The 12,052-nt window shown below is 43.8% G+C and overlaps 1 protein-coding gene across 1 annotated transcript in view; it reads left to right on the top strand.

Annotated features, from left to right (window-relative positions):
- Window positions 1-12,052, top strand: part of arap2 (ArfGAP with RhoGAP domain, ankyrin repeat and PH domain 2) — a gene marked incomplete at its 3' end in the record, with an annotated part of 87,041 nt that overhangs the window by 43,780 nt on the left and 31,209 nt on the right. Inside the window, exons 14-15 of the mRNA XM_076112464.1 lie at window positions 1,773-1,947; window positions 9,056-9,181. Coding sequence (XP_075968579.1) covers window positions 1,773-1,947; window positions 9,056-9,181 — 301 coding nt within the window. The remainder of the gene's footprint in view (window positions 1-1,772; window positions 1,948-9,055; window positions 9,182-12,052) is intronic.

The raw sequence follows: 12,052 nt of genomic DNA, 5'->3' as shown, positions 1-12,052 counted from the left end.
TAACAAAGCTTGTCTGCACACACTACATATAGAAGTGGTTTTTTTTGCCCCTATTAAAGGAGGAATTCAACATGTATTTATAGAAGTAAAAGTTTGTTTAAAGAACATGTTAGTTTAGTAAAAGGATATTCAGGTTTATGCAGAAGTGTTTGAGATATCTTTGATTGACGGGTGTCTCAGCCTATCACAGCCTGCTGTGGTGGTTGCCGTTCAACTCCGCTTCTCCCAGGCTTCCTCCACTTTGACTATTCTGTGGATTTAGGATTAGATGGCACAAAAGTTAGACCCAGAATGCGGTCTGGTCCACAATTTTAAATTATGTTTATACAAAAATGTTAGTTTATTTGCCACCTAGAGGAGCCCATACCCTGTGGAAACAGCTGTGTGATGCCTCTTGTGGCTCTTAGAGGAGACGTCTAAGAAAATATCTCGACCCAGACTTGACTTTTATTATTTATAAAAATACATATATGACAGGCTCTCGCAAGTTCCCTCATTTTATGACGGTGCTTTTTAAGTTGAAAATAAGACTTGCGGTCCAAGTTTTCGCCATTTAAAAAAACTGGAATTACTGGAAATGTTGAGGAAAGGTTCGGGCTGAAACGCATCCATTTTCCTTTGTTGCTGTTCATCATTACAAAGTGTTACACACTGATTTGTGAGTGTGCTGACTCATTTGTTTGCCTAATTTGTGATTTTTGGGTCGGCAGCCATCACACTCGACTGAGTTGAGCAAGCCAGTTCACTTCCTAAAGCTGGAAATAAGCAGAAGTGTTATTGAGGGCGAAAGCACTTACTTTGTTTCTATATGAACACTTGTAATAGATTGTATGATTATGACCACTTCAACATTGCTTTCCCACATCATAATTATAACAGTTCACAATTGCAGTGTGGTGAAAAGTGCACAAATCCATGTTTTTACACGTAGTATATACTTTTATATTTTACAATACACGCCATTTTTAACATTTTTTCAACTGACAATTTTGGAAACTGTTAAATTGTGTGCAGTACAGGCCTACTCACACCCCTAATTTCTTTAAATTGTCTCATTGCTTCTGTGTTTTCTATTTCATTGTCTTGTGTGTCAGTGTCATATTGTACATATCTCCCACACTTGATGTTTTGGAACAGAGCATTCGCTCCGTGAATTCCCTCATGCCTCAGTGTGCTCTGCTGTTGTTATTTGCTCAACTCATTTCGTTTTATGCCTCTATTCCCACATTTCTCTTCTTCCAATTTGAAACTGTTAGTTTCATTATATTTAATATGGCCCATTTGTCCTGTTCTTATTTGCTGTATTCCTTTTTTTTTCACAGGGATTAGATATTTAATGATTCCCACAGGGAAGTTTGATCTTATTTTAACTCCTCTTTTGAGATCAGCGGGCGGAACTCGATTCTAAACTTTTATATGGTTTTGTGACGCCGCTTTATAGACTCTTTGTCCTCTATCAACCTGGCACACACTCACAGAGCGACAGCAAGCGGCTTCTGCTACACGAGGACGTGAGACCAATGCGCACATTTCCGGGGATTTTCACTGTCTGGGATGTGAAATTTTTAAAAGCTACTTAGAAATGCAATGAGCGGTGACTGCGCTTACTCAGCCTTTTATTAGTCAATCACTCTAATAAACGCCAAGTGACAGATGGACTTACATGAATGAGATTCACGGGCAATAAAAATAAGCCCTTGACATCCGAGTTAGAAATATGTCCATATTGGAAATACAGTATTATCCTACAAATACGTTTTATGTGTGTACAGGCACTGTGTGCAGCGGTGGTGTTGCCTGACGTGCTGCAGACCATGGCGCTGGTGTTCAGTGGGGCAGATGTTATGTGCGCCACTGGGGATCCCGCCTCCTCAACCCCGTACCTCTTGGCCCAACGTGCTGGACAGAGGCTGCAGATGGAGTTCCTGCACCAGAACAAACTCTCTGGTAAGCAACTGTAGTTAGCCCCCTTATCGTTCACACCCCGCCTGTTGCGGTTTACTATGATGTAGCTAGCTAGCTAATAGTATGCTAACTCCTTGATTTGGCTTAAAACTCTCACTTCTGCTGACATTTTTCCATCTAATTCTCATAACAAAATATAATAATTCTGCAAAATTATCTCAAAAATGCACTTGCTGCTTACATTACATTACATTACAGTCATCTAGCATTTAGCTGGTCATGCTAACATTAGTGGGTTAAGTTAGAGCAGACAAAATGCCCTGTTTAATCAACTTCTTATGGCTCTCTGGCATCTAAGTAAATACTATATTTCAACACAACTGTGCATACTTTTTCATTCACTAAAGAAGAGAAAAAGAGTTCCAGGTAGAATACAGGAAACTTTCCCATGGCCAGTGTTCAAGCCAGGTGAGATGCGAGACCACAGACAGTAGCTATGAAACAGAATAACTCATGAATTCTCCTGGACCGACCAGAAAAAGGAGCTGACGCACTCGCATAAATCGGTGAGAGGCCTTTAAACTAGATGTGCGAGTTGGACTTTAACAACCGTCGGCGCCACATATATTCAGCCCATTGTCTTTATACTTTAACAAGCCAATCATGTTTACAACTCTTACTCACCGCTGTGCCGCCACGTTTATAAAAAGCACAGTGGGACCACAGTTTTTTTCCACTGCCATGAATAGGAAATGAAGGCAGAAAAACCCACAAATTTGAAGCCAGCAAGTTTGAAGTTAAAAAATGAATATAAATTGGTCTCTCTCTCTCTCTCTCTCTCTCTCCCTCTTTTTCTTTGTGTCTCTCTCTCTCTGCTATTTCCCCCTAACTCTCCTTTGTATTACCCACCTCATGTTTCCCGCCATCGGAGGCATGGCACAGATGTGCTGTGTCGTGCGGCTTCCTCATGACGGGTTCTTTTGTTTGTGCGGTTGCACACGGGGCCGATGATGAGAATGTATGAGATTAAAGGAGCGAGAGAGGTCATTGGCCGGGGGGGGGAGACTTTCTCAGGGACTGTATTTTTACATAATGCATGCGCTGCATCTGTGCACACTCTCCTGTGCAAAGCCTGTTAGGGACTCCTAATTGCTAGCTTGGGTCACCTGGTCGCATGGTGATGGCCATTACTTGGAGGTGTGCTAAAATACACACACCCAGAGAGACGGACGGACACAAACACACACACACACACACACACACTCACGCGCGTGTGGTGTTGTCCATCGGAAACGTGTAGCATACTTGCAGTCTCTATACGCTCATTATGTGTCTGGAAGTTGTTGTGCTTCATCATTAAAAAAAAACAAGACAAATATGGAGCCAACCGGACTCTTCCTATCGAAATGTCTGTTCAACCAAACAGACCAAATACTGCAAGCAACACGGACCGAGGTCAGCGGGGGGGGGGGGGTTACCAAGAACCCAAATGCCACTCTGACAGATTCACACTGTTTGTTGGCTGCAGTGGAGATCTTGCCTCAGGGTCAACAGTCACTCTGCCATGTAGTCCCGACTTGCTGCGCCGACCACGAGAAAGCGACTCCAGTGACGCGTGAGGTTCACCCGGGGGTCAGATGCACCGTTAAAGATGGCGTCTTGTTTACAACAGAGCCAACATTTTCCACCTTTTTCATGAGGATGTCCAACCAATGTCGGTGGTACACGTAGTCAATTAAAGCAAATAATTCCTCACTGTAGGCAATATTGACCGAGAAAGCAGAGTTTTCCAGCTTGCGGAGCTGTGCGGGTGGTCTCGCGCATTATCTTCTGGCGCCCAGTATGCCAGCGCTAACATTGCTCAATATTGACGATGATTAAACAAATACTAATAGTGTGCATATTAGCTACACATTTCCATACATTGAATATATAACTAGGCTAAATGTAGTTTCTATAGCAGCAACAGTAATGTTTACAACGGCAAAGTCACAATAGGAACTCAATAACATCTCACTGGAAACAAATCTTAAATGTCAATAAAATAGATGGTGGTCCTGACATCAAAATACAGAGTGAAGCTTGTAAAGCATGAAGAGTCTGCAACTTGATTCAATTAAGTTTGGAAACAAATGCCAATCATTGTCATTCTTTTTGGTGGTGCAATATTCTGTTCCCTGAAGGAGCCGGAACTTTATATCACTTCACTCGGTTATGAAGTTCTTTGGCACAGTATATTATGAGGCTCGATTGAGTATTGACTGACCCAATTTACTACGACGATCGAACGTACATGTGCACCTTTTCTAGCAGGTTTAAAAAGCTTGTTAATAAATACAATTTGTGAAACTACAGTGGGAAAAAAAACGGACTATGTGACTATTATGGTGGTGCTGAAAAGATTAGGCTCCACACAAAACCCTGTCCAAATTCCCTGTTTGACATTTTCCGACTGCCGGACACATTGTCACATCACACAAAGCTGTGGAAAGTGGCGTCTCCTTTGTTTTTGTGCATGCAGCCCCCAGAGTTTGCAAAAAGAAAAAAAAAGACTTGTGAAAATTTAGATTAAACCCAAAAAATTGAACTTTTTCAGCGGTTGTGTCTGGCAGAGGCTGGGAACAATTCAATACCCACATGGCGCCATCCCTGCTGTATAGCTTGATGTTGAAACAGCCAAGATAGAGAGGAGAATAAAGAGAGCAACATAGCAGCCAATATCAAGAACAAAACAGAGCGCCGGGTTGTTTAGGAGACCTAAGCCTCGGGTTACAGTTAAAGTTCGGCACATGCGAGGTGACGTAAGGATAGATAAAAGTGTTTCCTTTTCGTTTGAAGCGGACGAAAAGGAAACACGAAAAGCCCCCCCCCCGGTGGGAGGCTGAGATAAGACGGCGATAAACAATCGCCAGACTGAACAGTTCTCACTCTGCACAACTAAAATCTGAATTGGAGTGCCTCTCGGTGTGAGGAAAACATTGTGGCCGCGTCTCCTTCGCAGTGTGGAGCGCGCTCCCAATTTGTACAAATAAAAACTAGAGAAGCGCCTCTATTTCCCCCCGGATGTAGTGTCTGAAAACAAAGCTGTCAGCCTGCATCTCCCAGAAACCTCGCCGCTGTCCCTTCCTTCCACAGCGGCTCATTTGTAGCTCCAGCATTGGGACGTCCTCTGATGCCAGAGCATTGCTACTTCATTAGCTCCCTCTCTCTCTGCATACATCTAAATGCATGCACGCGGGCCTCCACGGACCTAGCTGTCCCGCCCACACCTGCTCGCCCCATAGCACCCTGGGATACATGTTCATTTACATATTTCCCCCATCCCAAATTTCATTAAAATAACGCCAATGGCAGCTCTCCGAGGCAGTGTCTATTCGCATTTTCAGGCACCCCCGAGGGCGAATGCTTCCACTGAGGCGGTTTCTTGTATATCTTTAGGTTCCTTCATCATTTTTCATGTCCAGTGTGTTTTCCATATGTTGCACTCGAGAAGCTTCATAAGCCACACTGGAAACTAATTAAAATATCTAATATAAGGTTAATTTAAATTATCATGGGCACTGTTGTAGCTAAACTGTAAAATGAACACACTGCCAACGTCAAACGTGTCTCACGGTAATCTATTTTGGCACAATTCACGTCTAACTGTGCTGTCACCGCCGTCTGTCCTGTCACTTCCCACTTTGAACATAGTGATGGATATGACACCAGACACGCACAACTGTGGAGACTGTACTTTGATGGTTGATGCCACTTTTTGAATGATAATTCACTGTCTCAGTGGTCAAGGAAACCAATCTGTCAGTGGGCAGTTTTTCCCCCAATTCCCCCGATAAACAGTCTATCCTAAATTGGAAGTTATGTCTACTGATGGACTCTTCATTTTAAATTCTCTTAACAACAAAATGGGCATTGCAAAAACCCAAATTGTTCCCATTTCCAACACCTTGCCGGCTAATCTAACTTAGTATACTGACGGTGTTGCCAGCGTCGCTGTCACGTTCCCAAGTTTGCGGCGTTAATGGACGGCCCAGAGGACAGGTTTGGCCAACGAACAGTTTCCTAACTCCGAAAAGAAGTTTCATTCCTTGGACATGGCCCGCTCTCTGTGCTGGTGCCGCTGGTCCCGGTCGGACTGGAAAGACACGTTGCTAATTGGTTCTTAAATGCTGCAGGTGGGTAACATTAACAACTGGAGGCTCCATGCCACTGCATGTCAGAACACAGACATGCAGGATCCATTTATGCCAACTACACTCCTACCTGGTCCAGTCAGTTGATGTCAAAACACATTAGAGTAGTGGTTCACATCAGCGCTTTGAGTTTTGTAAACGTTGTAATGTGGTACATTTTAAAAGATGTCAGCGGTTGCATCGTGTATCTGAACTCTCATATATGTTGACGTATGTTAGTTGAAATGTGTAAATTGGACGTAAAGTTTTATTTGTGCGTTTTATAAGTGACACATAGTCATTTGACGTACTGTTCACATAAAAATAAGAAATAGTGCAGCTTTGAAGCAAGTCTTTAGAATGCCATACATTGAAGAAAGCAGTGCCATACTTGTCACCAAACAAAAACGTGTTCCATTAGAACTATTTCTAAGATGCTTACCGTATAAACAAAACACAAATGGTAGCTTTAAGCTTGCAATCTGATTTCTTCACAACAACAACTTGTGTGTCTTGCAACACGACAGTGAGCCCCTGCTGGCTATTACCCTGTAAATCTCTGGATAAGAGCATCAGCTAATGTCTTAACTGTAGACAGAGCAGTGTAAACATGTAAATTGTGTTTTATGGGAGCTCCTCACTCCACCCAAGAGGACGTTCTACCGTTAAAAACCCCGAGCTAAGCCGGCGATGCCTCTCGCTGTTGACATCATTCCGCTTCTTCTTAAATGACACACCGCGGATTTGGAGGCAAAAGGAGTTTTATTGTTGCCACCCCAGCATCCCCGACGCCTCGAATCTCTGAAATCTCGCGGCACATTAAAAATTTATCCAGCCGGCTTTCTGTGTGAATAATAAAAAGATGAACATCAACACACACACTAAATCAGAGGCCCTGTTTAGTCTTGGGTCTCCATTCCACCCTGCTGTTAGCAGCATCGCAAGCCTCTGCCCGGTTGTTGACGTGCATGTTTTTAACTCGTACACAAACCGTACACTGGGCTATTGGAGGGTCAGGAGGTCACAAGCAGCCGGTGAGTCTTTCCGAGTCTTAATAACGGAGTTGTTTCCCCTGGTGGAGTGTCTGTGTGTGGATGGTTTTAATTTTCAAGTTTGAAAATGTGCGTGTGGCCTCTGGCTCAACAGCTCACTGAATAGTTGCATGTCTGTAACCATGTGAATGACAGTCCGTGTAGTCTCTTATCTTTAGCTGACTTGTACATTTCATCCATGCTTTGCCTTGCATATGTTAGCCATTTGTGTTATTTACTGTGTGTGTGTGTGTGTGTGTGCGCGCTGATTACCCCACTGTCCACTGCTTGTCGGGGACCACTTTGTGACCGTTGCCGTGGGCGACCAGATGGCTAATTGAGCACTCTGTCATGTCACATCCCTTCGCTGGGGGACTGAGCCAATCAGCACGGGCCAGACTTCTCAACCGCCGCCCCCACAGACATCACAGTCCCATCTTAACAGAGTCCAGCTTTAGGGGCCCAGAGGGACTGTTTAGAAGGCGCAGACACACAGAGAGAGAGAGAGCCTTGTTACAACTGATACAGCATCAAGCCACTGGCTTATTTACATTCTCTCAACCTGAGTGGTTGGAAAATAGTGTGTGTGTGTGTGTGTGTGTGTGTGTTGGATTCACTTCCCTGCAGTTTGCTGATTAAATCCTGTCAGATTCCATGTATTGATGATGCTGCTGTTGGCGGACACACTGTCCGTGGCAGATTCAAAGCCAGATTACAGATGTTGCTCCCTAATGTCACCCAGGCTTTATGTCACCCTGCTGCTGATTGGCTCTACATCCTTGTGAATAAAAATGCCTCCATCATGCCAGATGTGGTGCTGGTGTTGATTTGATTGCTACTAGCGAGACTGATCTTGAGTGAAAGTGTATTTGTTGGGTCTTTTCTTACGGTCTTCATTACTCAGAAACATGTTGGGGAAAATAAATATATTTTTTAAGTATTTTCTTTCCTTAAGATGTGAAAAGGTAACCATATTTTCGATGACTCATCTAGGGCTGCTTACATACATGTATCCAATCAAATGTGATGTGTGCTGACCAGCTAACCCCGCCAAAGTAAAGAGAGAGCTTTTGATATAAAAATACTCAACTCAAAGTAACAAGATCATTTATTTTTAAAAATACTTAATTGAGGTTCTTACATGTGATGTATGACATCCGTTTTATTTCATTTTTCAGAATATGCTCATTAATTCCTAATATTTACTGTAATTCAAAGATCATTAATGTGCATATGGACACAGTTAATTAGTTCTTCAGAGTAAGCCGTCTCGTTGAATGAACTGATTGTTTCTGCGGAGCGATACGCGGCCTTGAGATGAGGTGGTGTCAGTAAAGGGTGGAAATGTCGCTTCAATTAAAAGTGGTTTCAATTATACGTCTTTTACCTCGCCTTGATGAGAGAGCTGGAGGTGGTGACGATACAAATCTGTGAGATATTGCCAAGGCTCCGGCAGAAAGTTGAACCCCAGAATTGAAGCTAATTGAATTTGAGAACGATAAGGTTGAATGTGGGGAGCTCTTAAAGCCAGCGAGAAAGGATGAGATGAGGGAGTTTAGCAGGAAAAGGAGGAAAGAAATTAGCGAGGAAGGCTTTTAATTTAAACGGACAAAGATGAAGACGGGACTGAACATAAAAACTAATTTTTTTTTACAGATACAGTACTGTACATGTCGGTATGTGTCTTGAAATGCTCTGCATAATCCTCAATAATTAAATGGGTTTTAAAAAAAATCCAAATGACGTATACGATTCTCATTGCACGCTATCCTCGGATTTACTAGGGGTCAAATACGGCAAACGTTATCCAAATTTAGAATTTGAATGTTACCGCTGCAGGTGGAGGTGAACTGGTGAGGCATCGGAATGGCGCACTGCCACCATTACATTAATTGGGGAAAACCATTTCCCTGCTCACCTACTGTATTCCCCCCCCCCTCACTGTAGACTTCCCCAGGCTGGAGCAGTGGTCGGAGAGCCCTTCCCTGTCTGATGTCTCCCTCTTCATGGATGGCTTCCTCTACATCTCCACCGGGTCGGCCAAGACGACGCTGGACCGCCGCGGAAGAGATGGTGAGCACGGATGCGGGGTTTTTTTTTGTTGGTTTTTTGACGAGGCCGATCAATCCGTCAATCCTTTTGTAAGCAATTTAAACCGCGTGTTTGTCAAGAGATCTACTCCAGTTAAGCGCTGAGCGATCTATCAGTGTCAGTCTGTCAGTTGTCAAACTGCCAATCGTTTAATCCTTACACCAAACAGTCCGGTCTAAACGATCAATGAATCTGTCTTTCAAATGCGTTCTGCATCGGTCCTCTGGGAGTATGAAAGATCTTCTCAGACGACCCAGCACCGAATGCTCTACGTCAGGAGCTACAGCGTAAATTAAGGCCAGGGTTAAGAAAATTAAGATAAAAATACATTTAACAATTCACTTCAAGTCCTCTCCAAATCCACCTGAGAGATGCTACCCCCCCCCCCCCCTCTCAAATCTCCTTGTCCTGTCTTCCAAAGCAGTTTAAAACTTTTAATCAGGCTCCATTCCACACTCCTCAGCTGCTGCTGCTGCTGCTGCACCTCTCCTGCTCCGCAGCGGTCCCACTTCTCCAAACAGCTGGAGCGTTTCTCGGTGGCCCCGTGGGTAATTAGGAGAAGGAGCCGGCTCTGGATGCCGCCCCTCAGGAATGGGGTTATTGGGAAAGGTGGAGGAGTGGGATGGAGGATGAGGGGGGTGGGGGGGGTTCCGGGTGGGACCTGACAGCTTGCGGCTACCTACCACTCGGATGAGCGGAATCTCCTTCGTCTTGGGCAAGACATCCATCTCTATTTCCGTCAACCCCGCACACACGCTCTGCTCTCATTGGTGGTCGTACATGCCGGCTAATGAACAGGGCTGAGGTTCTCGGAAATTGCCCCTTAGCGAGGAGATGGCAGAAACAAATTCTCACCAGTGTCTATTGAAATTGTCATTATACGTAGAGGTGAGATTCACTTCCATTTCATTTGTTGAAGGATGGTTCACATGTATTGCAATTTGGGTCCTAATTCCATAATAGCTGGCCATCATTTATGGCGGTTATGATAATATTGCACTCGCCAAGGAAATTGCTTGGACCTGGGAAACATGGCAACATTGCTAAGTCTGATTGGTCGGATAATCAGGTTTCAAATAAAATTGCCAGATTATCTTGACCCCTTAAAATAATCTTTCATTATATTTGCTCAAACTGTGACTAAATCGTGAAAACGTCCGCCTGATTCAAGCATTTTTCTTTCTCCGGGTGATTCCTCATGTTAAAGTACTTACAGAAAAAGAACACTATTGGCTGTATTTATAGAAAACAAACCCCATTGGTATGACATTAGAGAGAGCCTTTCACTCGAGATGGACCAAGACTACAGATGCACATTGTTTGCTAGAGGTCCATTTTTAGTCACTGTTGTGCATTTTGTACCACTTACAGACACCGCGCCATTCCAAAGCTGTACCCTTCTGATGACTGCCTGTAATGTCTCGGACGATAAACACCCCGTTATGTCATCTATTATGAAGAGCCGTACAAGTTTGGCTTTTGTGCTTTAATGGGGCTTTAACTGCAGATGCAGGCTGTTAAAAAATTCAGAGGGGTTGGGTTCGAAAACTCGATGCGTTTCAGCGTCTTCAATCATGAGGGAGCACTGTCAGGACTTTGCGACCATGGAGGGACGAGGTGTTTTTTTTGGTTTTTTTTAAGCGTACTCCAGGATGCCTTTTTCGCTTCCTGGCTAATGGTGAGATGGTCTATAGATACACCCAACTTAATAATTCATAGTTTGTAGTCGGGGCTTAATAAAAGCACTCTGCCACAGCATCCGAAACTTTTTGTCTGGAGACGACTCCAAAAGAGGCTTTCGTGCCTCCGCTGATGGGGAGCTAAATTGAGAGCACGACATGAATTAATTTGGCAAGCGATGTTGGTAATGGCCTCGACAGGGGTTCGCATTGGGGGATCATTGTGCCAGTCCACCATAAATGAAATAAAATACTGCGCTACTTAGCGTTTGGCAAAACACCGTGTTCAGTCTGGACCGCCGGGACTGTAGATTAGGATTAGAACAATATTCCTTCTTGTTATGTTTGTGCTGAAATCTAGGTTGAACTGGTTTATTCTCCAGCGTGGAGCCACTTTATTAGCTCTTCAGTTGAGCTCCGCTCCATATTAGGCTTTTTTGCGCAGTTCATTCCAGCGTAAATGAAGTCATGCTACTTCCACATTAAGGAGTGTGTACATGCTTTGTGTGCATCTCTGTGTGTGTGTGTGTGTCTGGCCACTCGGGAGAGTCTTGGGAGGCGAGAGAGAGAGAGAGAGACGCAAGGCGGTTACGATCTGAAATGGTGAGTGGCAGCAGGGAAAGGCCAGCCCCTAATTTCTGATTAGTTTTGTCTTCTCCTCATCAGCTGCGCTCTGTAACAGTAACTCAACCGCTGCCAGAGAGAGAGAGAGAGAGAGAGAAGAAGAAGAGGATGAGGTGGTGTGGTGTGGAGAGTCGAGAGAAACGTAGAATGATGTTCACAGTTTTATTGAGCACACAAATCTGAGCACATATGAACATTCAATTACTCGCATCTACAAAGCCGGAGTCAAGTTTTTGATAATAAACCAAATATTGTTTATGGTTTCTGCTAAAAATGAGCTGTCAAAGGGTGTTTAATGATCGGAATACATAAGCAGTCACATTTATGGGAAACACGAAAGCTGTTTAAACAATTAGTCTTAATTTAATATGCTTTCGGAGTGTTCATATTACTGTGCCTCTGCATGCCTCAATGAGTCAGTAGTGCAGTTTTTTTAAAGGCCAAAAATACATGGCAAATAGTGTTTCTTCTTTATCTTATGCCATATCTGTCCATTCCTCCCTGTAATGAAGTGGGCTGTAATTCTGGCACAGACAGATCGTTCAGATCC

Source organism: Anarhichas minor, unplaced genomic scaffold (genome assembly GCF_050575085.1).
Source record: "Anarhichas minor isolate MPS153535 unplaced genomic scaffold, ASM5057508v1 ptg000049l, whole genome shotgun sequence".
In the NCBI taxonomy this organism is placed as follows: domain Eukaryota; kingdom Metazoa; phylum Chordata; class Actinopteri; order Perciformes; family Anarhichadidae; genus Anarhichas; species Anarhichas minor.
This window is presented reverse-complemented; position numbering and strand designations above follow the sequence as displayed.